This window comes from Petaurus breviceps, unplaced genomic scaffold (genome assembly GCF_028583685.1).
Source record: "Petaurus breviceps papuanus isolate PSGF00001 unplaced genomic scaffold, PetGlider_PUasm1.0 90808, whole genome shotgun sequence".
NCBI lineage: Eukaryota > Metazoa > Chordata > Mammalia > Diprotodontia > Petauridae > Petaurus > Petaurus breviceps.
In genome coordinates this window covers 9569120-9593838 of record NW_027187349.1, presented here as the reverse complement: position 1 = coordinate 9593838, position 24719 = coordinate 9569120, and the positions used below count along the sequence as shown (strand labels likewise).

Here is a 24719-nt window from a genome sequence, read left to right as displayed (position 1 = left end):
GAAAAAAAAACATTCCATAGGATCCTAGATTTGGAGATGGGAAGAAACTCACAGTTCATCTAGTCTAACCCCTTCATTTTATAGACAAGGAAACTGATTCCTAATTAACTGAAATTAAATGACTTGCTCAAGGTCACTTAGGTACCATATTTCATAGCTGGTATTTTAATGAGTCCCCTGACTACAAATCCTTCCTATTATACTTAATGTTTTAATAAAAAGCTTCCTGCCTATAAATGTCCCAGTAAGCATATGGCACTAGATTTCTAGAAAGGACATGATGCTTCTTGAATAATAAATGAAATTTAATTATTATCCAATTTCTCTTGTACTCTTGTGTCTCATTTTACTTCTGTGTATGACTACACTACAAGACTTTGCTGGTTCAAGTAAAGGGAATAGAAAAGAGAACTCTCATGACTTCAGACATAGAAGAAGCCAAAGATGAAGTAAAGAGGCTCGTGAAGGTGGCCAAAGGAGCTTTAGAGAGAAATGAAGAGTGAGTGTCATAATATTTAGTATTTTATTCTTTACATAGTTTATTATTTTAAAAATATATTTCACACCATTAAGTTCAAATCCACAGATCCTTAACATTATGCATGCTTTTATCAACTCTGTTACTAACCTCCTGTGGCCTTTTCACCAAGACATTTCTCATATAACTTGGACTTCCTCTTAGTATTGGGAGATCAATATGGGCAATCACTAGCTCCAGATTCAGAGGAAGACTCAGTGGATATCTTGGTTACATTCTCCCTGAGGACATAGGTGACAGTACCTCTTGGCTCTTTGTTGAAAGGTTACTGCTGATACCAAAGCTGATACCAAAAGGATATGATGGTCCTTTCTTATCTTGCATCTAATATAAATGCAGACGGCCCCATTAAAACAAACAAAAATCTCTTTTTTACAAAATCATATTAATTCAGCCCATTTTCTTTGGCAAAGGTGAAGGCTAGAGTGCTACTGATTTTATAAAAGGGTAAGGAAAATAAAAGTAAGGGGTTGAGATTTCTGCTGTAACAAACAAGGATCAATAATGTTTGTTAAACTTCAGTCAGTTCTACAATTTAAAAATCACTATGGACCATCCGTTCTAGTACTCTAGTACAGACAGTTGTCTGTCTCTGATTGTAAGACAGACTTTTAAAGGAGTTATCTTATAAACTCTGTCTTCACATCTTCCACATCTATCCCTTCTTCTCCATTCATATGGCTATAATTCTAGTTCAAACATATATCACCTCTTATCTAGAATATTCTGGTAGTCCCTACCTTGTCTTACAGCTTCTAGGATCTTTAGTCTCCAACCCATCCTCTCACAGATGTCAAAACAATCTTCCTAAAACACAGGTAGAGATCACTCCCCTGTTCGCAGACCTTTAGTAATCCCTTTTGCCAAAAGGATAAAATATAAACTTCTCAGCTAAGGCTACCTTTCCAGATTTATTTCATATTTTTCACCTTTATACACTCTATGTTTTAGCTACTCCAACTTAATAGCTGTTTGCAAACTTGCCATTCCATGTCCTGCTTTGGAAGCCTTTCCATAGACTGTCTTCATTCAAGCAATCAATAAGTATTTATTAAATGCTTACTATATACAAGCCCTGTCCTAAGCACTGAGGAATTTAAAAATAAGTGCCTAGAATGTACTTCTTCTTTAAAACCTCAGTTCATAAGCCAACTCTTACACAAAACCTGTTCTGATCCTTCAAAATAATAGTATTCTCTTTCTTCTCAAACAACGTTTTCTTTATTTGTTGATGTACCTATTGTATCCCCAGGATTGTATACGCTTCTTGAAGGCAAGGAACATTTTATTTTTTGTATTACTGGTTCTATAGTACTAGATTGTCTTACCCATAGTAAGTACTGAACACATATTTGTGGTTTTGAACTGAATTCTTCCTTCAAGAAAGACTACCCTGTTCAAGGCAATATGATAGGTGTTGAGCATAATAAAATGAAAATGATCAGAGAGAGTGTTCCTATTCTCAATGAGATTATATTCTAGTGGCCTATTTCTAAATTCAAACCTCAAAATACTATCAGCCAATATTATATTACTCTCCTGCTCAAGAATCTTTAAAATTTTCCTTTACCTGTAAAATGAAGTCTAAACTCCCAGGCTGCCATTTGAGTATCTCTGAGACAAAGCTCAATCTGCCTCTTTAGCCTTCTTCCCACTGTTCCGATTATGCGACCTGTATTTCAGACAACCTGGATGACTCACTGTTCTCCATGTGTCCTAGGTTTTTTCCATGTCTGATCCTTTGCTCATTCTGCTTCTTCTGATTGAGATGCTCTCGCTTGCAAATTTCCCCATAAGAGGTTAGCCTAATTTTCATAATGCCTACCATGATCCCTAATTGCGATTACCATCCTTTGCATCCTCCTGACAATTTTTCTATATATCTGTTAAGGCATTTGTTGTAGTCTACCTTGTTCAAACTCTATTGTTTTAATGGATTTATTCAATGTGGCAAGCATTTATTAGACACCTACAATGTACAAATCACCGTATTAGTTGTTGAGCATACAAAGTTATCCTCACCCCTCTCCACCGACTTCTTTCAAGCTGTAAATTCTTTGGAGGTAAGGACTATTTCTCATCCATCTTTCTTTCTCACATAGCACCTAACTCAGTATTTTGTGCAAATGAGGATCTCAATAAATATTTCATAGAACATCATGTATGTAAAGGACATTAACGGTTAATACACTTAACCCATTTCCTTTAAAAAAATTTTTAAATTTATTTTTAGTTTTCACTATTCACTTCCATAAGATTTTGAGTTTTAAATTTTCTTCCCCTTCCTTTCCTCCCCCCTACCCAAGATGGCATGAAATTTGATATAGGCTCTACTTATACTTTCATGCTAAACCTATTTCCACATTAGTCATGTTGTGAAAGAATCAGAACAAAAAGGGGAAAACTACAAAAAAAGGAAAACAAAAAACAGCAACAAAAAAGAGAAAGTAGTAAGTATGCTTTGATCTGTACTCAGACTCCATAGTTCTTTCTCTGGATGTGGATAGCACTTTTCATCATGAGTCTTGGAATTAGATCATTGCATTATTCAGAAGGACTAAGTCTAACAAAGTTGTTGCTGTTACTGTGTACAATGTTCTCCTGATTCTGCTCACTTCACTCAGCATCAGTTCATAAAGGTCTTTTCCAGTTTTTCTGAAATCTGCCTGTTCATTGTTTTTTTTATGGAACAATAGTATTCCATTACATTCATATATCACAACTTGTTTAGACATTACCCCAATTGATGGACATACCCCTCAATCTCCAATTCTTTGCCACCACAAAAAGAACTGCTTTGAATATTTTTGTACATATGGCTCCTTTTCCCATTTTTATGATCTCTTTGAGGTGCAGACCTAGTAGTGATTTTGCTGGTTCAACAGGTATTCAGAGTTTTATAGCCCTTTGGGCATAGTTCCACATTGCTCTTCAGAATGGTTGGATTAGTATTTCAATTTTCTCACATCTTCTCCAACATCTATCATTTTCCTGTTTTGTCATGTTAGCCAATCTTATAGGTGTGATATGGAATCTCAGGGTTGTTTTGATTTTCATCTCTCTAAACAATAGTGATTTAGAGCATTTTTATTTCATGTGGACTTTAATTTCTTCCTCTGAAAACTGCCTATTCATATCCTTTAGCCATTTATCAATTGGGGAATGACTTATATTTTTATAAATTTGACTCAGTTCTCTATATATTTTAGAAATGAGGCTTTTTTTTTTTAGAGATACTGACTGTAAAAATTGTTTCCCAGCTTTCTGCTTCCCTTCTAATTTTTGTTGCATTGGATTTATTTGTGCAAAACCTTTTCAATTTGATGTAATTATAATCATCCATTTTGCATTTCATAATATTCTCTCTCTCTTGTTTGGTCATAAATTCTTCCCTTCTCCATAGATCTGATGGTAAACTATTCCTTTGTCTCTTAGTTTGCTCCAAAGTATCAGCCTTTATATATAAATCATATACCCATTTTGACTTTATCTTAGTAAAGGGTGTAAGATGTTGGTTTATGCCTAATTTTCTCAGCAGTTTTTGTTAAATAATGAATTCTTATCCCGGAAGTTGGACTCTTTAGATTTATCAAATAGTAGATAATTATAGTCCTTGACTATTGTGTCTTACATACTTGAGCTAGTCTAGTGATCCACCATTCTATTTAATAGCCAGTACGAAGTAGTTTTGATTATTGCTGCTTTATAATAGGATTTAAGATTTGGTACAGCTAGACCACCCTACCTTGCATTTCATTTCCTTAATTTTCTTGATATTCTAGACCTTTTGTTCTTGCAGAAGAATTTTGTTATTCTTGTTTCATGTTCCATGAAATAATTTTTTTGGTAGTTGGATTGGTATGGCACTGAATAAGTAATTTTATTTAGATAGAATTTTCATTTTTATCATCTTAGTTTGGCCTACCCATGAGCAACTGATATTTTCTCACTTATTGAGATCAGACTTTATTTGTGTGAAAAGTCTTTTGTAATTTTCATGTAGTTCTTGGGTTTGTTTTGGCAGGTAGACTCCCAAATATTTTATAATGTCTGCAGTGACAAATGGAATTTCTATCTTGCTGTTGGGCTTTGTTAGTAAAATACAGAAATGCTGATGATTTATGTGGGTTTATTTTAAATCCTGCAGTTTTGCTAAATTTGTTTCTTATTTTGAATGATTTTTTACTTGATTCTCTAAGTATACCATCATATCATTTGCAAAGAGTAATAACTTAGTTTCTTCATTGCTATTATAATACCTTCAATTACTTTTTCTTCTCTTATTGCTAAAGCTAACATTTCTAGTATAATATTGAATAACAGTGGTGATAATGGACATCCTTGTTTCACCTCCAATGTTATTGGAAATGCTTCTGGCTTATCCTCATTACACATAATGCTTGTTGATGGTTTTAGATAGATGCTGCCCATCATTTTAAGGGAGACGCCATTTATTCTGATGCTCTTTAATGTTTTTAATAGGAATGGGTGCTGTATTTTGTCAAATGATTTTTTCTGCATCTATTGAGATAATCATGATTTCTTTGAGTTTTGTTGTTTATATGGCCAATTATGCTGATAGTTTTCCTAATGTTGAATCAACCCTGCATTCCTGGTATAAATCCTACCTGATCAAAGTATATTATTCTTGTGATAAATGGCTATAATCTCTTTGTTAATATTTTATTTAAAACTTTTTGCTTCTATATTAATTAGAGAAATTGGTCTATAATTTTCTTTCTCTGTTTTGACTCTTCTTGGTTTAGGCATCAACACAATATTTGTATCATAAAAAGAATTTGATAGGACTCCTTCTTCACCCATTTTCCCAAATAGTTTATATAGTATTGGAATTAGTTGTTCTTTAAATGTTTGATTGAATTCACTTGTAAGTCTACCTGGCCCTGGAGATTTTTTCTTAGGGAGTTAATTTATGGCGTGTTCAATTTCTTTTTTCTGAAATGGGATTATTTAAGCATTTCATTTCCTCTTCTGTTAATATGGGCAATTTATATTTTTGTAAATATTCATTTATTTCACTAAGATTGTCAAATTTATGGGCATACAATTAGGCAAAATAGCTCCTAATTTATTGTTTTGATTTCCTCTTCATTGGTGGTGAACTCACGTTTTTTCATTTTTAATGTTAGTAATTTGGTTTTCTTTTTAAAAAAATCAAATTAACCAAAGGTTTATCTATTTTATTGTTTTTTATTTCCACAAAACCAGCTCTTAGTTTTACTTATTAGTTCAATAGTTTTTCTTAATTTCAATTTTATTAATCTTTCCTTCAATTTTGAGAATTTCTAATTTGGTATTTAATTGGGGATTTTAAATTTGTTCTTTTTCTAAGTTTTTTTTTATCTTCATGCCCAGTTCATTGATCTCCTCTTTTTCCATTTTATTCATGTAAGCATTTAGAGAGATAAAATGCCCCCTAAGTATTGCTTTGATTACATCCCATAAATTTTAGTATGTTGTCTCTATTGTCATTCTCTTAGATTTAGTTATTGATTGTTTCTATGATTTGTTGTTTGACCCACTCATTCTTTAGGATTAGATTATTTAGTTTCCAATTAATTTTTAATCTATCTTTCCATGGTTCTTTATTACATGCAATTTTTATTGCATCATGATCTGAAATGTATGCATTTATTATTTCTGCCTTTCTGCATTTGATTGTGAGGTTTTTATGCCCTCACACGTGGTTGGTTTTTGTTTAAGTGTCACTTACTGCCGAGAAAAAAAGTATATTTCTTTCTATACCCATCCAATTTTCTTCAGAGGTCTACTATATCTACCACATCTAACTTTATCTACCATATTTTTCTCCTTCCCTTTTCTAACTTTTCTAAAATTCTAATTCACCTCCTTAACTTCTTTCTTATTTATTTTGTGGTTAGATTTACCTAGTTCACAGAGGGGGATATTGAAGTCCTCCGCTAGTATAGTTTTGTCATCTCTTTCTTCCTGTAATTCCCTTAACTTCTCTAAGAATTTAGATGCTATACCACTTGGTGCATATGTTTAGTAATAGTATTACTTCATTGTCTATGGTACCTTTTAATAGGATGCCCTTTCCTTCCTTTCCTCTTTTAATTAGATCTATTTTTGATTTTGCTTTGTCTGAGATCAGGATTGCTTTTTTAAATTTCATCTGTTTGACTTCAGCCTTTTACTTTTGCCTTTACCTTTACTCTGTGTGTTTCCCTCTGCTTCAAATGTGTTTCTTGTAAACAACATATTGTAGGATTATGATTCTTAATCCACTCTACTATCCACTTGTGTCTTATGGGAGAGTTCATCCCATTTCCATTAATAATTAAGATTACTATCTGTGTCTTTCTCTCCATCCTATTCCCTGCCCCCATCCCTCCACCCCCCTCCATTTATGCTTTTCTCTCTCCTTTCTTCCTTTCCCTTCTCAATAGTTTTGTTTTGACCACTGTCTCCCTCAGTCTGCCTTCCCTCCTATCAGCCCCCTCTCTTCTCTTTCCCCTTTCCCCTCCTACTTCCTATAAGGTAAGTTAGATTTCTATACCTAACTGATCACATTATTGCCTCTCTGAGCCAAATCTGATGAGAGTAAGGTTCACATGATCCTCCCTTCTTTCCCTCTACTATAATAGGCTTTTGTGCCTTATGTGGTGTAATTTACCCTTTTTCTGTCACTTCCTTTCCTCTTATCCCAGAATAACCTCTTTTCACAACTTAATTAGACTTTTTTTTATCATCACATCAAAGTCAGCTTATACTCACACCCTCTGTCTATGTATACCCCTTTTAATGGTACAGTTCTCAAGAGTTACAAGTGTTATCTTCCCTTGTAGGGATGTAAACAGTTTGCCCTTATTAATAACTTTTTTTTGTCCTTTCCTGTTTACCTTTTTATGCCTCTCTTGATTCTTGTTTTTGAATATCAAATTTTCTGTTGAGCTCTGGTCTTTTGGTCAGGAAGGTTTGGAAGTCCCTTATTTCATTGAATGTCTATTTCCTTCCCTTAAGGATATTTTTTTAAAGTGCTCAGAGGATCCATGGTCTCAGATGCTGACAAAAAGTACACAATATATGGGTAACAAGGAAGGTGAACTATAGATCATGATGTAAGGACATTAATTTGGCTTTATCACTGAGGCTTTGTTAGATGATATCAATGATTGCAACATAGCTCTAATAGGGCATAACTAATTTGGAATTAGTTGAAAAGCCTGATTCAAAGAGTTATGACTGAAAGAGACCATGGAGCCTCTGAGCACTATTGTATAATGATCAACTGTGAATGATGTAGCTATTCTCAGCAATACAATGATCCAAGACAATTCCAAAGGACTCATGATGAAAAAGGCTATTCCTCTAGAGAAAGAACTGATGGACTGAATACAGATAGAAGTATACTACATTTCACTTTCTTTTTTCATGATTTTTAAAAGTCTGTTTTCTTTCATAATATTACTAATATGAAAATGTTTTGCATAATTTCACATGTATAGCCTATATCAAATTGCTTACCATCTTAGGGAGGGGTAAAGGGAAGAAGGGAAAGAGATGATTTGAAACTAAACAATATTTTAAATGAATGCTAAAAAAATTGTTTTTACATGTAATTGGAAAAAATAAGATAATTTTTTTGTCCTTTCCTGTTTACCTCTTTATACCTCTCTTGATTCTTGCATTTGGATATCAAATTTTCTGTTGAGCTCTGGTCTTTTGGTCAGGAAGGTTTGGAAGTCCCTTATTTCATTGAATGTCTATTTCCTTCCCTTACGGATTATTCTCAGTTTCCCTGGGTTGTAAATCATTGGTTGTAATCCAGAAGCTCCTTTGCCTTATGGAATATCATATTCCATGCCCTCCAGTCTTTTAATATAGACACTGCAAGATCCTGCATAATCCAGATGGTGATTCCATGATATTTAAATTATTTCTTCCTGGCCTCTTGAAGTATTTTCCCTTTGAACTGGAAATTTTGGAATTTGGCTACAATATTCCTTGATGTTTTCAATTTGGGAGCTCTTTCAGGAGGTGATCAGTGGATTCTTTCAATTACTATTTTACTTTCTGGTCCTAGGACCTCAGGGCAGTTTTCCTTGATGATTTCCTGAAAGATGCTGTCCAGGCTCTTTTTTTCATCATGGTTTTCAGGTAGACCAATAATTTTTAAATTATCTTTCCTGGATCTATTTTCCAGGTCAGATGTTTTACCAATGAGGTATTTTATGTGTTTTTTTTTTCATTTAGTTTCTGTTCAACTGACTTTTGATATTTCATAGAGTCATTAGCTTCCACTTGCCCAATTCTAACTTTTAGCAAATTATTTTCTTCTGTTAAATTTTTTATTTCCTTTTCCATTTGACCTATTTTAATTTTTTAGAGTTCTTCTCCTTTGTGAGTTTTTGTGCCTCCTTTTCTAGTTGATCATTATACAATAGTGCTGTTACTATGTAAAATGCTCTTCTGGTTCTGCTCACTTTGTATCTGTTAATGCCTTTTCACGTTTTTCTGAAATCATCCTGCTTGTCATTTCTTATATTACTAGAGTATTACATCACAATCATATACCATAACTTATTTAGACATTCTCCAATTGATGGACATCCTCTCAGTTTCCAATTCTTTACTTTTGAAGATTATTTTTTGCTACTTCTGAGTTTTTAGCACGACTCTTCTTCCTAAATTGTAACTACTTTCTTGATGGATATCATATGCAGTTTTCTCCCTTTCCCTTCCATTTCAGTTTAAAGCTATTTTGATAATATTTCCAAGACTCTAAAAATAGTATATCCTCATCAGCTCTTGTTAGGAACATGAGAACTGTAGCCAGAATCCTATTTATTTATGTAGAATTCCAAATAATATTATTTGACTTATTTCCTTAACCAGCTATTTGCTTACCATATTGATGGACAGAATATGAAAGGAAGTTATTCTTACTTTAATAAACTATCTCTTTTAACTAGTTGAATATACACTTGATAATATTTTCCAGTGTATTATTCTCTTTAAGTCAAATTGTTATTATTTTGTCATAGGAGTCAAAGCACCTGGTTAATTTTGAAAATTAAAAGCAGTAGTTATATAAAAAAATACTCTTTATTATACCATGGTTATAAGGATAAAAAGTTTAGAGTAGAAAACACATAGTAGTGATCCAAATTGTTATTCACTCTTTTCTGTATTTTATAGACTCCGAAGTGAATTGGAATTAGAAGAGTCACTTAGCAAGTCTCCTAGTATTAAATCAGGCAAGTAATTATATGATTGTTCTGCTGACATTTTTCTGTGACCAAGAGTATACGTACAAAACAACTTTAGAAACACTATTAAATCTGAAGAACCTCTATGAAAGTTTTCAACCTATTCGAAAGGGAAGGAAGGAAAGATGCTTTAATTAATTGCTTCCTATGTGAAAGGAACTGTTCTAAGTACTTTCCAAATATTATCTTACTTTATTCTCACAACAACCCTGGAAAGTAGATGCTACTATTATCCCCATTTTACAGTTGGGTAAACCAAGGCAGGCAGAGTTTAAGTGACTTTCCCAGGGGCACATAGGCAGTGGTTGTTTTAGGCAGTATTTGAATTCAGGTCTTCCTGATTCCAGGCCCAGTACTCTATGCAGTATACCAACTAGCCACCTCAGCATGGGTGACTGATGTAAGCTGTAGAAGGGGTTTCCCACCTGCTAACAGACAATTTCATGTCTCCTACATTCTTAAAATACTATTCCTTTCTCCTTTCATTGCATCTAGCTATCATTATATCTCTCTTCCCTTTCGTGGCTAATTTCCATGAGAAAGCTGCCCATACTCCATGTTTCAATTTCATCTTTTTCTCACACTTCTAATTACATTCTTGCTTTCAGCCTCATTATTTATCTGAAGCCATCCTCTGTAAAGTTACTTCTAATCCCTTATCAAATCTAATAACTTTTTTTTTCAGATTTCAACTTTCTTGAGCTCTCTGTAGCTTTTGACACAAATGCTTATCTTTAACTTCTGGTTATGTTGTCCCAGGGGTGGGGAATCTATACCCACAAGGCCACAGGTTCCCCATGCCTGTGGTATCCTCTATAGTATTTCATGATACAAATCTCGCTCAACTCTCCTTTTATCTATCTAACTGTCTCTTCTCAGTCTCCTTTGCATGTTCCCCATCTGTGCCATGCCCATTAACCATGATTGTCCCTCCAAAACTTTATCCTGCTTTCTCTTCTTTTTGTTTTACCTCTATACTATCTCATGGGGTATGGGGTATTCTCATCAACTGAATTGTGTTCACTTATCAACTCTATGCAGATGAATCCCAGATATTTCTATCTCTTTATCTATCTATCTATCTATCTATCTATCTATCTATCTATCTATCTATCTATCTATCTATCTATCTATCTATCTATCTACCTACCTACCTATCTATCTATCTATCTATCTATCTATCTATCTATCTATCTATCTATCTATCTATCTATATCTAGCATAGTTTCTGAAACTTCAGTCATCTATTACCAACTGGATGAACTATAGGCACCTCAAATTCAATACATCACAAACAGAACTAATTATTATTATCCTAAAACCTTCTCCCAGACTTTCCTTTCTCTTTCAGGGGCACTACCTGCCACCTAGTCACCCAGAATTCTTTAGTCTTTCAAAGTTATTTTTCTTGTAATATCACACTCCTTGAATCATTTGTTTTCCTAGCTTTTTTCCTGTGTAATTATAACTCTATTCTTTTCATTTCTCATAGTACAATATTATGCCATTGCATTCATATTCCATAATATATTTATCCATTTGCTTAATTTATGTGCCCTTCCTGGATCACTGCTTTGTCATGGTGGAGGATCTTGCATAACTCAATGAAACTCTGAGTTATGCCATGTAGAGTTACTGAAGATGGACAGGCCATAGTGGAGAATTCTGACAAAAGGTGATCCATTGGGGAAGGAAATGGCAAACCACTCCAGTATCTTTGCCAAGACAGCTCCATGAACAGTATTAAAATGATAAAAGATAAGACACTGGAAGATGGACCCCGCAGGTAGAAAGGTGTCCAAGATGCTATGGGGAAGACCAGACGACAACTGCAAGTAGTCCCAGAAAGAATGAAGCTGCTGGGTCAAAGCCAAAAGAAGGCAGCTGCAGATGTGTCTGGTAACCAAAGGACAGCCCACATCTGCGAAGATCAATATTGCATAGGAAAATGGAATAAACCAAAGTAAGCTGGGCCTAGTCAAACAGGAGATGGAAAGATTAAATATCAACATCTTGGCTGACAGTGAACTTAAATGTATGGGAATGGGTGAATTTAATTCAGGTGATCATTACATGTATTACTGTAGGCAAGAATCCCTTAGAAGAAGTGGAGTAGCTCTCATAGTCAATAAAAGTATGAGAATAGCAGTACTGGGGTATAATTAATTGATCAATTCTATGAAGACTACAACAGCTTCTGGAAATAAAACGCACACCCTCAGTGATAACCACAGTAATCATAGGGGATTGGAATGCTTAAGCAGGGAATCAAAAGATGATTAGAATAATAGGTAAATTTGGCTTTGGAATACAAAATGCAGCAGGGCAGAGACTAATAGAGTTTTGTAAAGATAACTCATTGACCATAGCAAATACTCCTTTTCAACAAAAAGGTGACACCTTTTTAAAAAAGTGACTCTACACATGGATATCATCAGATGGTCAATATTGAAATCAGATTGATTATATACTTTACAGTCAAATGTGGCGAAGTCCTATATAGTCAATTGTAAAGCCATGCATGAGCAGCTTTCCAGAGGACTGCTGCTGTGAACATCTTTCAAGGTTCTGACTACATAGTATAACAAACTCTCTATGTATTCAATAACAAATCAGAGCAAAGCATTCACAGAAAATCAAGGTACAGAATTAAAAGTGTTACAATTTATCACAGAAAATCAAGTACAGCATTCACCATGTCACAACTCAACAACTTATCACTAAAATGGACGCATAGTTTTCAACAAAGTATATTCATTTAGTCAATCACAAAATCTTTAATTCAATCACAAAATACAAAAGTCAAAGTTCTCCACCCCTAGGTCACAGTAAATCATAATCTCCTCAGTCAGTGCACGGTATCCAAGTAAAGTCTTTTTTCAGCTTGACTCGAGGTTGTCTCTCAGCTTCCATGGTTCCTCTTCCACGGTCCCAGCTCCAACTGTCACCTGGGTTCAAAGGCAGGCAGTTCCCAGTTCCTTGTCCAGTTCCTATTCCATATTGAAGCTCACAGTGTCCAGTCCACCTCAAGCCCTTCACAGTTCTTGTTTCTGGGAAGACAAAGCTTGACAGAGCCACAATAATATTCATACACATTGCAGGCACCATCATCAATATTCACTATCTGCCTGTGAAATCAACTCAGACCCACCAAGATCTGAGAACTCAACACAAATCATCAACATAGAAATCAACACAGACCCACAAACAAGGTCCAAGAGGTCAGCAAAAATTATCAGTAAAGTCCCAGGACCTCCAAAACGCTCCTCCAGGACTTTTGTAAACATACTACCAGAAAATCCTCTTAAGGTCCCAGGGATTCTGTATAAAGTATCACAAGAAAACATCAACACAGACAGAGCAGACAAACAGAGTGCTGGGATACCAGAAGTTTTCTCCTTCTTGACTCTATCTCTTCTCAATATTTTTTTTTCTGTCTCTAGACCTGCGACTCTCCTTATATAGTCATTAGCTCCTCCTCAGTAGTTCACAAGTTATGGGGTTCTGTTCAAGTTATATATGTTCTGTTTCTTAACAGATGATACAAAGCTCAAAAGAAACTTGAACTGAAACAAGGTGTTAATTCAATAGCTGAAACAAGGTGTGAACTACATCTTTACTTGCCATTACATCAGTTAAAACAAGACCTGGAGCTGACTGCATCTCAGATCATGAGCAAAATTCAGACTTAATTTGAGGAAAGTCATTTTTTTTTCTTCTGGAATTTCCTTGATTTCTACACTATCCAGCGAATGTTGGCAATTTGGTCTCTAGTTCTTCTGCTTCTTTAAAAACCAGCCTGCCCTTCTGGTATTTCTTGGTTCACATATTACTGAAGTGTAATCTTGTTGGCATGTGAAAATTGCTTGGTAATTTAAACATTCTTTAGTGTTGACCTTATTTTGGATTGTGAAGTAAACTGATTTTTTCCTAATACAGAGACTGCTGTTCAGTTTTCCAAATTAGCTGGTATATTGAGTGCAGCAGTTTAACATCATTAGTTAGGATTCATTAGTTCATCTAGAATTTCATTATTTTCACTAGCCTTATTGTAAGTAATGCTTCCTAGCTAAGGAATGATGCTAAGTGATGCTAAGATATTTCTTGTATAGTTCTTCTGTATATCCTTGCCACATCTTCTTAATTTCTTTTACTTCTGTTAAGTCCTACCATTTTTGTCTTTTATAAAAACATGCCCCTTTTAACATGAAAGTTTCTCTTGATATCTCTAGTTTTCTTGAAGAGATCTCTTTCTTTCCCCTTCTATGGTTTTCTTCAATTTCTTTGCATTGCTCATTTGAGAAAACATCTATCCTTGCTATTTTCTGTAATTCTGCCTTAGATGGTATATGTTTTCCTTTCTCCTTTACCTTTTGCTTACCTTCTTTCCTCAGCTATCTGTCCTTATCAGACAGCCATTTTGCTTTTTTTTCTTTTTCTTTGGAATGATTTTTCTGCTGCCTCCCATACAGTATTGGAAACCTCTACATAGTTCTTCAAGCACTTTATCTGACAGATTTAATCCCTTAAGTTCATCATTTCCATTCATATTCATAAGGGATGTTATTTAGGTCACATCTATACATGGGCTATACATTTTTATACAAATACATTTTTTTAAATAGAACTCTCAGATTTATTCAAAAATACTTTACAAAAACAGTTGTTTGGCCCTAAAATACTTCAACTTATTCTGAGTGTTTACAATGGCAAGTGAGTGAGTGGCATTAATGGAACTGCTGCTTGGAAGAAGGGTTAGTGTGCTTGACTCAGTTAGTGAGTCTGTAGGAAGGCAAGGGTATCCGTGTATGTGCTGGCAGCTTCACCCATATTCTCCACTGTGAGAAGTGTATGTACATGTATGGGTGGGAGGGGAGTCTCAGAGGCAAGGCTTCTTGACCAGCTAGGCTCCCTTCAGGTCTTGGCCAGACACAAGACAAGGATAGAAACTATACAACCACGTGTGTCTAGAGGAATTTTGGGGGGAGGAGAGTGGAGGTGGGAAAGGAAGTAGTGAGAACGTGAGAGGATTAGAGGGAGGGAAGAGAACAGAGGAGGAAGGGACTTTGGGAGATAGTGGAGGACAGAAGGGCCTGATGTGCTATGGTCTATGGGGTCACAAAGAGTCAGACTCTACTGAAAGACTAAACAACAGCCTATTTATGTGCATCCTCTGCTTCTGGTTCTTAGCTAAAAGAAAAATGGTTAGTTACTATTAGTAGGTTTTTAATATATGGTTGTTTTCCTATGTCTTTTACCTCTTGGGGATATATACCTAATACTGGTATTGCTGGGTCAATCAACGGATATATTCAATTTAGAAAATTTTTGCATATTGTTAAAAATTGTCTTCCAGAATGACTGAATTCTTGAAAGCACCATGACAGAGTCCCCTCAAGGGGGAATCTATGCATGGAAACCATTGTTACAAGATTAGGTCAGATGATCTTGAAGTCATCATGATGGTCTCCCCTTAGAGCAGATTGTCAGTTTATAGAACATATTCATAGAAAAATACAAACAATAATTTTTTGAATGTTAGTACAGCTGCCTCCTCCAAATAATATATAGTCTATCACCATCTGTTTTTCTCTCTGATGTGCAAATCCCTCAAATAATATTTTATCTACAACCTGCTTGTTTCTTCTACCTGACATTTTTTAACAAAACAAAACTAAATTTCTAACAAAACATTTTTCCCTGACCCTTGATATACAAATTGGCCAACTGGGGGTGGGGCACCCAAAATCAGACTATAAACAATCCACTCTCAGAAGGGTACTTTGGAGTACACCTTCCTCTATAACAGGAGCATATCTTATGACTGAGCATCCTTTCCTGCTGAATGGACCTATTTATTTGTGTTTCCCAATGCAGCACTGCCATTATGTGAGTGATATTCTATGTCAGTGTCTATGTCTGAGTTCTGTGTCCTGTTCCTTTTTCCTCCCTCTCTCCCTTTACCTCTTCCCTATTGCTTAGAATAAAGTTCTATGTTCTCCAGGGAGGGACTCCCTTATGCCAAAGGACTGTCACAAAAGACCCCTTGGACAGTCCAGTGAAGTCTGTTGATTCCTCATAATGTTTTTAAATGCATAAAATAAAATAGTAAAATTCCAAAGGAAATAAATTATTTGAAATAGTTAACAAAAAATATTTTAAAAATAAGATTAATGTATTTCAGATTAAGAACCCCTGATATGCTAGTAATCTAGGTTGGATGAAGAGTAGAGAGTGAGATAAGATGAAACAGACTAGTTGAACGGTGTCATGTTGTGGAGGACCTTGAATACTAAGTCTGAAGATATATATCCATCCTGTAACTACCTCCATAGCTTAGAGTTTGTTCTATGGTTGTTTTCTGCTCTGAGCTTCACCAAATTGCTGAAATAATTTCCCAGAAGATTTTAGCTTCCTTCTCTTCAAACTTTTATTTTTCTTTTGAAATAATTTGACAAAAGAGCAAAGATTAAAGCCAAAGTGTCTGCATGTCAGTTATTTCAGTCTCCAATGATTGCTTCTCATCTGAAGGGAGTAATTTTTCACTTCTCAAAGGGCCATACTTCCCCCATTCCAATTAGGTGTCTAGTACTTTAGTGTTTAGGGAACATTTTGAATTGAATGACTCCTTAGCAATTACCACTCCTCTCAGAATAAAATACCATGGCACATCCTATCACACACATTTCAAGGAATTGACTTACAGAGATCAGCAGGAAAACACACATACACAAACACACACATACACACAGAAATACATCTTAAATAGTGTGGACAGGCATTCCACTCAGTGAGCATATTCCCTTAAATTAGAATCAGAAATGAAACTGCTGAGTGATTCTAAAATCTCTCCTTCATCCTATCCCCAGACATATTCCTTATGCTTAAGTAATTTCACAGAGAAAACATTAACTAATGAGACAGATAACTTTAGCTAGCCTTTTAGTACCCAGATAAGGTAGAAGACCCCTGCTATATTTCCTTTGATTTTCTGATATTTGGGTAGACGTTCTGGTTCTTGACTCTTTCTTGGCCACTGTATAGAATAAAATTTGTGTACATTTTCCCACTATAGTAGCCATCTAAAATTTATTTCTTTTTTCCAATTGCCTTCCTTTGAAAGTGACCTAATCCTCCTTTCATATACAACTATTTAAAGATAGCTTACTGGGTGGAGTCAAAATGGTGGAGTAAAAGCAGGAACTTGCTTGAGCTCTCACTCCAACCACCTCCAATAACAGTAAAAAATGACTCTAAACAAACTTTAGAGCTACAGAATCCACAAAGTGAGAAACAAATCTCCAACTGAAGGCAGCCTAGCAGGCCAACAAGAAGGGTCTATCACACTGGACTGGAGCTGCGCACAGTGCCATGAGGACCACACAGTGTAGGCCCATGGCACAGATGGGCTGGAGCAGACTTCAGCAGAGTGAATCACTGGTAGCTGTGGCAGTTTCCAGACTTCTCAACCCATAAACACCAAAAAGAAAGTAAAAGGTCAGTGGGGGGAACTGTTGGAACTGAGTGGGAGAAGAGCACTGTCAGCTCCTTACCCCTGGGGAGGTCGAGGTGGTGGCTGTCTTCAGCTACTGCTCAGTGGATGCTTCTGGAGCTCCTGGACCACAAATTGTGGGGGAACCATGTGGATGACCAGAGGGCAATTGCTGGAATCTTTGCTGGAATGCTCATGGTGAGGCAGGATTCTCTTGCTTTGCCCTACTTGGATCTGGGTCACTCTTTTGGGTGGTGGTCCTGGGGCGAGGAGCACTGGCGTGGAAGTGGAAAGGCAGTCCTTCTCACACTTCTGAGACAGGTGCCTAGAAGAAGCTCTGATAGCAGCTGCACAAAACACCATAAATTTGAGACACAGCACTGTCCACTCTGGAAGCAGAGTTCTACCTTGGCAAAGAGCTCAAAAGTCAAGTAATTGACTGTCAAGATGACAAAACAGAGGAAGAGAAATCAGACTGTGGAATCATTTTCTGGTGACAAAGACGATCAAAACATAGAACCAGAGGAAGATAGCAAAGTCAAAACTCCTACGTCAAAAACCTCAAAGAAAAATATGAATTGGTCACAGGTCATGGAGGAGCTCAAGAAGAATTTTGAAAATCAAGTAAGAGAAGTAGAGGAAAAATTGGGAAGAGAAATTAGAATGAAGCAAAAAATCATGAAAAGTGGGTCAATGGCCTGCTAAAAAAATGCTCAAAAAATACTGAAGAAAATAACACCTTAAAAAATAGACTTGGGATGTCTAGTTGGCACCATTAATAGAGCACTGGCCCTGGAATCAGGAGGATCTGAGTTAAAATCTGGCCTCAGAAACTTAACACACACACACACACACACACACACACACACACAAACCCTAGCCATGTGACCTTGGGCAAGTCACTTAACCCCAATTGCCCTGCCTTTCCCCCTCCAAAAAAGAAAAAAAATAGACTAATTCAACTGGCAAAAGAGACCCAAAAAGCCAATGAAGAGGAGAATGCCTTAAAGATGAATTACTGTACATTATAGCCAAATTGTTGGAATTTAAAGGATGATTTTTACCATATACAATTGTTGCCTTGCTTGCTGATTTTAGAATCTTACCTCTTCCAAATATGTAACTTTACTTTATATTTGCTTTCTAGTTTAGATTACTTGTTATCAAAAAGCTTGGAGTCATATGTGGATATTACTTTAAAGCATATTCAAATTAAAGAAAACAAAATTTTAAGAAAGAACTATAAGGTGATTTCTTCCCAATCATATGTTCTGCTTTTATATTTTCAGAGTCATCTGAAAGTGAAATAACTAAAGAAGAGCCACTTACTTTGATTCAAAAGATTGAAGAAAAGAGATGCGAAATTCTTAGTAAATGGGATGCAATCTGTGGTCTTGAAAAAACCATTAAGACCAACTTGACTCATTCTGAAATTATAAGCATTACTGAGAGTAGCATTAAAAGCATAGAGGTATGCAATTTCCTTATTTAATTGTTTAAAAAATAGCTATAATGTCATGCACAGTGAGTCTGAAAATAATAATATTTGATGATGATGACAACAAAGTTTCCATTTATGTAAAACTTTTTTTTGTTTTGAAAGCACTTTACCCCTAACTGCCCCTTGAGGGGCTACAAGGTGGCAAAATGGATGGGATGCCAAATCTAGAGTTAGGAAGAATGACATACAAATATAGCCTCAGAAAATTACTTGTTGTAGGATACTGGGAAAATTACTTAATTCCTGTCTGCTTTAATTTCCTTAACTATAAAATAAAGATAATAATAGCACCTACCTCAAGGAGCTGTTATGGGGGGCAAATGAGATAGTATTTGTAAAGCCTTTGAAACATAGTAATTGCTTAATAAATGTGGATTTCCTCCCTCCTCTCCCTTTCCTTCTTTCCTCCTTCTTTTCTTCCCTCCTTCCCTTCCTTCTTTTCTCCTTCATTCCCTTTCTCTCTCCCTCTTCCCTTCCTTTCTCCACCCCTCCCTCCCTCTTTCCTCCCTTCCTCCCTCCTTCCTTCCCTCCCTCCCTCCCTTCCTCCCTCCCTTCCTTTTTTCTCTCCTTCCTTCCCTCACCCCCTCTCCTTATCTATCTAATCTTTAAAATAAGAACATTGGACTCATAGGATCATTGATAAAGAGCTTGAAGGAATCTAAAAGGACATCTAATCCAACAGAAGTCCTCAAATGGAGAAGGTGGCAGAGTTAGGACTCAAACCTAAGTTCTTTGACTTTAGATTCATAATTCTTAGTGTCAGATTTTTTTTGGTGTTGAGTCATTTCATTCATGTTTGACTCTTCCTGATCCCATTTGGGGTTTTCTTGGCCAAGATACTGGAGTGGTTTGCCATTTCCTTCTCCAGCTCATTTTATAGATCAGGAAACTGAGGCCAACAGGGTTGAGTGAATTGCCCTGCAGATGGAGTTCAAGTATACCATGATCTTTTCGCTATATCACTCTCCATCAATGTGGAGAAATAAGAGTAGTCCTTGTTCTGAGACGGCTGTTAGATTCATGCTGGTATTTTTCTTTATTTGTTTAATAATACACACAGATTTAATTCTGCATTGCATGACCCAAGTTATTCACATAGTGTCTCCCTTAGGATGTGAACTCCCTGAGGATTGAGATTTTTTTTACCTTTCTGTATATCCTCAGCAGTTATCCTTGTGCCTGAAACATGCTGAGACTTTAAAGATGCTTTTTGACTGGTGGACTATGGATTGGTTCTTGAACCAATGAATGTCTGGAAAATCTAACTTTTCTCAGCTGGCCATTGAAATGAGGGTCAAAGACCATGACTTCATAATATTCTACCACCAAGTTAAAATCAAACAAACAAACAATCCGCAAATATTTATTAAGTATGTGCTATGTGTCAGTCCTTGTGAGTCAAATCTTTTATGCCAAAATGAAACTTTTGATATGCTTCTGGATAGAAAAGAGATGGTTTACTCTCAAGTGCTCAGTAGGCATTCCCTCTCCTGTGATCGAAAGACATATTTCTGCCATTGTTTTAGCTCTTCCTGGACAGTTTTGGGATACTGTCATGCAGATATCACCCAACTGATGTTTCTAAGTGTTGAGATCCTAGTCTTCGAATCTGCCACTAATTATATATTTAGGTATCTTTGAACCTCAGTTTCCATATCTGTAAATGAGAATAATTGGAGTTGCCCAATCTACCACAAAGATCTGTTATGAAGATGAATTGAGATTTTGAGAAAGTATTTTTAGTGTACAATTCCATGCCAAGATGTGAGGTATAATATATATGTATATATATGTATACATATATATATATACACACACACACACATATGTGTGTGTGTCATTCTTTTATAAGAACTTACCTGATCTCAAACCCTCCTCCAAAGCCATGAAGGAATGGAAGTGATTTTGAAGTTATGTTTTTTTACTATGAGCTCTGATATAACTTACCTGGATGGACAGGATCCCTATTTTCCCAAAGACTACCATTTCATTGGGCAGCTAGGTGGCAGAGTGGATAGAGTGTTGGGCCTGGAATCAGGAACACTTATCTTTATAAGTTTAAATCTGGTCTTTGCTCATTTTACAGATAAGGAAACTGAGGCCAGCAAGTTCAAGTGACTTGCCTGGGGTCACACAACTAGTAAGTATCTGAGGCTATATTTGTACTCACAAAGCTGAGTCTTCCTGACTGCAGGTCCAGACCTCTATCCACTGCACCTGCCTTGTTATGTTCAGTTATTTCAGTCATATCTGATTCTTCATGACTCCATTAGGTGTTTATTTTTGGCAAAAATACTGGAATGATTTGCCATTTCCTTCTCCCCCTAATTTTATAGATGAGGAAAGCAAGGCAAGCAGGGTTAAATCACTTGCCCAGGGTCCTACAATAAATTTCTGAGGCCAGAGTCAAACTCAGGAAGATGAGTCCTGACTTTAGGGCCAGCACTATATCCACTGAGCCACCTAGCTGCCCAACATTTTTGTTGCTCAGTCATTTTTGCCAAGAAAGCCCCAAATGAGGTCATGAAAAGTTGAACATGACTAAACAACAAAGAAAGAAAAAGAAAAATGAGTTGGGTATGTTCGATTGGACACTCACATTAGTTATGAGAATTTCTTTTCTTTCTTTTCACAGAGAGGGCTATTATTCATGGGACTAAGTTCCCAAAGGAGGCAGTGGAGTTTTCTTTCTTCAGAATCCCTTAAAAATGAGAGACCCACATCTCTGCAATAGATGTGTGACACAAAGGTCCCATGGTGGTATAAGGCATCCTTACTCACCTCCTCTAAACTTCTAGATCTCATCAGTCATGTGTGGGTTTCAAGTTGTGTGGTAGGATACTTGCCTTGTAAAAGCTGAAATTCATTTATTCAGCTAAAATATAATAGTAATAGAATACCACGTTTGCCTGTATTTAGGACATTAAGACATGTAGAATTTTTCCTGTGTTTCTCAAAACTAACAATCCTTGTTAAATAGATATCTAATCTTTTTTTTCCCATTTCTCATTCAGACCGAAGCTATTAAGTTGGAGACACTTAATGGGATTTTAAAGAAAAAAATAATGGTGAGTTCTTTTTCATTTGGTGTTATATTGAGATTAGTTTCCCTTAGAATGTGCTTTTTCTACATCATCAACAAGTTGTATTCCTAATATGTCATTGAACTCTGTCTAAAATCCATGGCCTTTAACTATTCCAACTTTAATCTGGAGAAATATGAGGTAATTCAGTTTAGGGGAAAATAATTCAAAACTATACTTACAGAATGAAGAGCTCTAAATTTTATTTTTATTTTTTAGTCATTATTGACTACTTCTTGGAGATATGGTCTCTGAGGGTGGGCTGTGACCTCAGTAGGGAGCTTTTGGTGAAGGTTTGGGATCTAGTTTAATTCAGGAATATTGTTGGGACCATTGGAGAGACAAGGTACTATTGCCAATAAAGATATGTAACTAATTAAAACCAAAAATTTGGTCTGGTAGTCTAAAGCAGAGAACATCTGAAGTTTTAATGAAATGTACAATAGTTATGAGAAGGGTAATGACTCATCTTCCAAATGCTTTTATACTCCTCTCTCTCTCTCTCTCTCTCTCTCTCTCTTTTTCTCTTTCTGTCTGTCTTTGTGTTTTATTGATGCTTTGGACCCTTCCTTGTAATAAAGAAAAAAAAAAACTATTAAGCAAAAACACCCAATACAGTGACTCTGTGTTACAAGGTATACAGTATTCTGCCACAGTAGTCTCCCACTTCTTTGTTATAAGGAAGCAATTATGTTTTACTGTAAATTATCAAAGACCATTTCCCCCCAATTATTCAGAGTTTGATTCATTTCAGTGATCTTTTTGTTTGTATTGTTGTGGTATTGTGTATGTTGTCCTTTTGTTTGTATATATTCCATTCTGAATAAATTAATATAGATCTTCCTTGCTTTACTGGAATTATTTTTTGGTCATTTTTTAACTTTGGTCCATACTTCTTAAGGTTTCTCTATAGTCTTGGTAACAGCTGAACTCACACAGAATAAGGTAGGTTTTAGAGGGACTTAAACTCCAAGATAGGAAATTTAAATTTTATCCTTGATATAATAGGAAAGGTTCTTGATGAAGGAATGATGAACTGGAAGGATGAAATGGAGAGAGGAGAGGTTGTACAGGGAGAACAGTTAGGAACTTATAGAAATAGTCCATAAGGTGGTATAGGTAGTTATTGAAGGAAGCTAAATTATATCCCTAATCTTTTCAAATTGATGTCATGGGAATTGACCGAATGCTCTAACAGCATCCATTGGTGACTTTGCCAGAGACAATGAGATCATATTTAATGGATCACTGCTTTTGTCAGGACAATGTGTGGGTGATGTAGGGGGAAGGAAGCCAAGGTTATACATTGAAGGAACAGAGCCAAGATGGGCAAACCAAATAAGCAAGACGAGTCAGGACACACATAAATAATGAGAATTAGGACAAACAGCAGGTCAGAAGCCAGGCAAGCAGCCAAGAACATGGAGGGCATAAAAACTAGAAGGTAAAATAAAGTAGTAAGTGAGCAGGAACCAAGAGAGAGAGGGAAGGACTGGCCAGCAGAAGAAACGAATCTTTGCTAACAAGACCATGACAAGCTGAAGCAACCCTGAACCATCACCCCTTGGAATGTTGTGCATTTCCTTTTAAGATAGGAAAAGAATTTCTAAGAATTTTTAGAATTGGATTTAAAAATTTTCAGTTACAAGCATTTATTTTTCTTTCCCTTCCACCATAATAAAAATGAAACAAACAAAAAAGAAGATTAAAACCTTTGTAACATATTCTCCTAGTCAAGTGAAAGAGATTCCCATGTCCAAAATGTCCATTTCCAAAAATGTGCCTTTTGAAGTCATCACCCCCTCTGTCAGGGAATGGATTATCATAGTTCATCCTCAATTCTCTCATGGTTGGGTATTGTATTGACCAGAGTTCTTAAGTCTTTCAAAGTTATTTCTCTTTACATTTTTGTTGTAGAAATTGTTCTGCTTATTTTCACTTTATTCTGCATCAGGCCATAAACCTCAGGTTTCTCTAAAACTATCATTTTCATCATTTCTTATGGTTCAATCATATTCCATTACATTCATAAGAAAATTTTCTTCAGTCATCCCCCAATTTACATTCTATTCCTTTAATTTTCAGTTATTTGAGAGCAGGTGTGTTCTTAACTTTGTCTCTAATTAGTTTGATGTGTGTGTTTCCCTTCACAATATGTATGCGTTTGTTCATATATAAATGTGTAATAGCAGGAGTTGGCATAAGTACTCTAAAAGGAGAGAGAAGTTGGAAATATCTTATATGAGATAAACTGGCATTTATTTATTTTTGTTTTTTTTTTGGTAGGACTCAGAATTAAAAATCAAAGAAAACCTTGACAGGTATAAAATAAGCCAGGAAGAGCAGCAGTAAGTATGGGTAACTTAATGAAAGCAATGGTAGCAATATATTTTTATAACAGCTTAATTCATATTAAATTATACCATATTAAAAAGCAATGCACTTGGAATCAGCAAAAGTTCAAAACCTGCCTATGATTCTTTATTTCTATGTACTTAAGTAAAAAACCTTTCTGGGTCTCAGTTTGTTATTTGTAAAATGGAAGTGATAATACATACACCTCCCTCATAAAGTTGTTAGGAAAAGGTCAAATAATATGGAGCATCATGCATTTTAAGAAGAAAAGCAGATAAATTAAACCAGACTATAATCTATTATGGGCAGCTAGGTGGCAGAGTGGGTAGAGTGGCAGTCCCGGAGTCAGGAAGACTCATCTTCCTGAGTTCAAAACTGGCCTCAGACACTTATTAGCTTTGATACCCTGGACAAGTCACTTAACCCTCTTTGCCTCAGTTTCCTCATATGTAAAATGAGCTGGAGAAGGAAATGGCATACCACTCTAGTATTTTTG

At 35.7% G+C, this 24719-nt stretch overlaps 1 protein-coding gene across 1 annotated transcript in view; it reads left to right on the top strand.

Moving 5' to 3' along the window:
• Positions 1 to 24220, top strand: part of CUNH6orf118 (chromosome unknown C6orf118 homolog) — a 47586-nt gene extending 23366 nt beyond the window's left edge. The window contains exons 4-8 of the mRNA XM_069070563.1: positions 375 to 499; positions 9722 to 9780; positions 18574 to 18755; positions 21800 to 21853; positions 24155 to 24220. Of these exons, the coding sequence (XP_068926664.1) occupies positions 375 to 499; positions 9722 to 9780; positions 18574 to 18755; positions 21800 to 21853; positions 24155 to 24220 (486 nt within the window). The remainder of the gene's footprint in view (positions 1 to 374; positions 500 to 9721; positions 9781 to 18573; positions 18756 to 21799; positions 21854 to 24154) is intronic.
• The last annotated feature ends 499 nt before the right edge of the window (positions 24221 to 24719 follow it).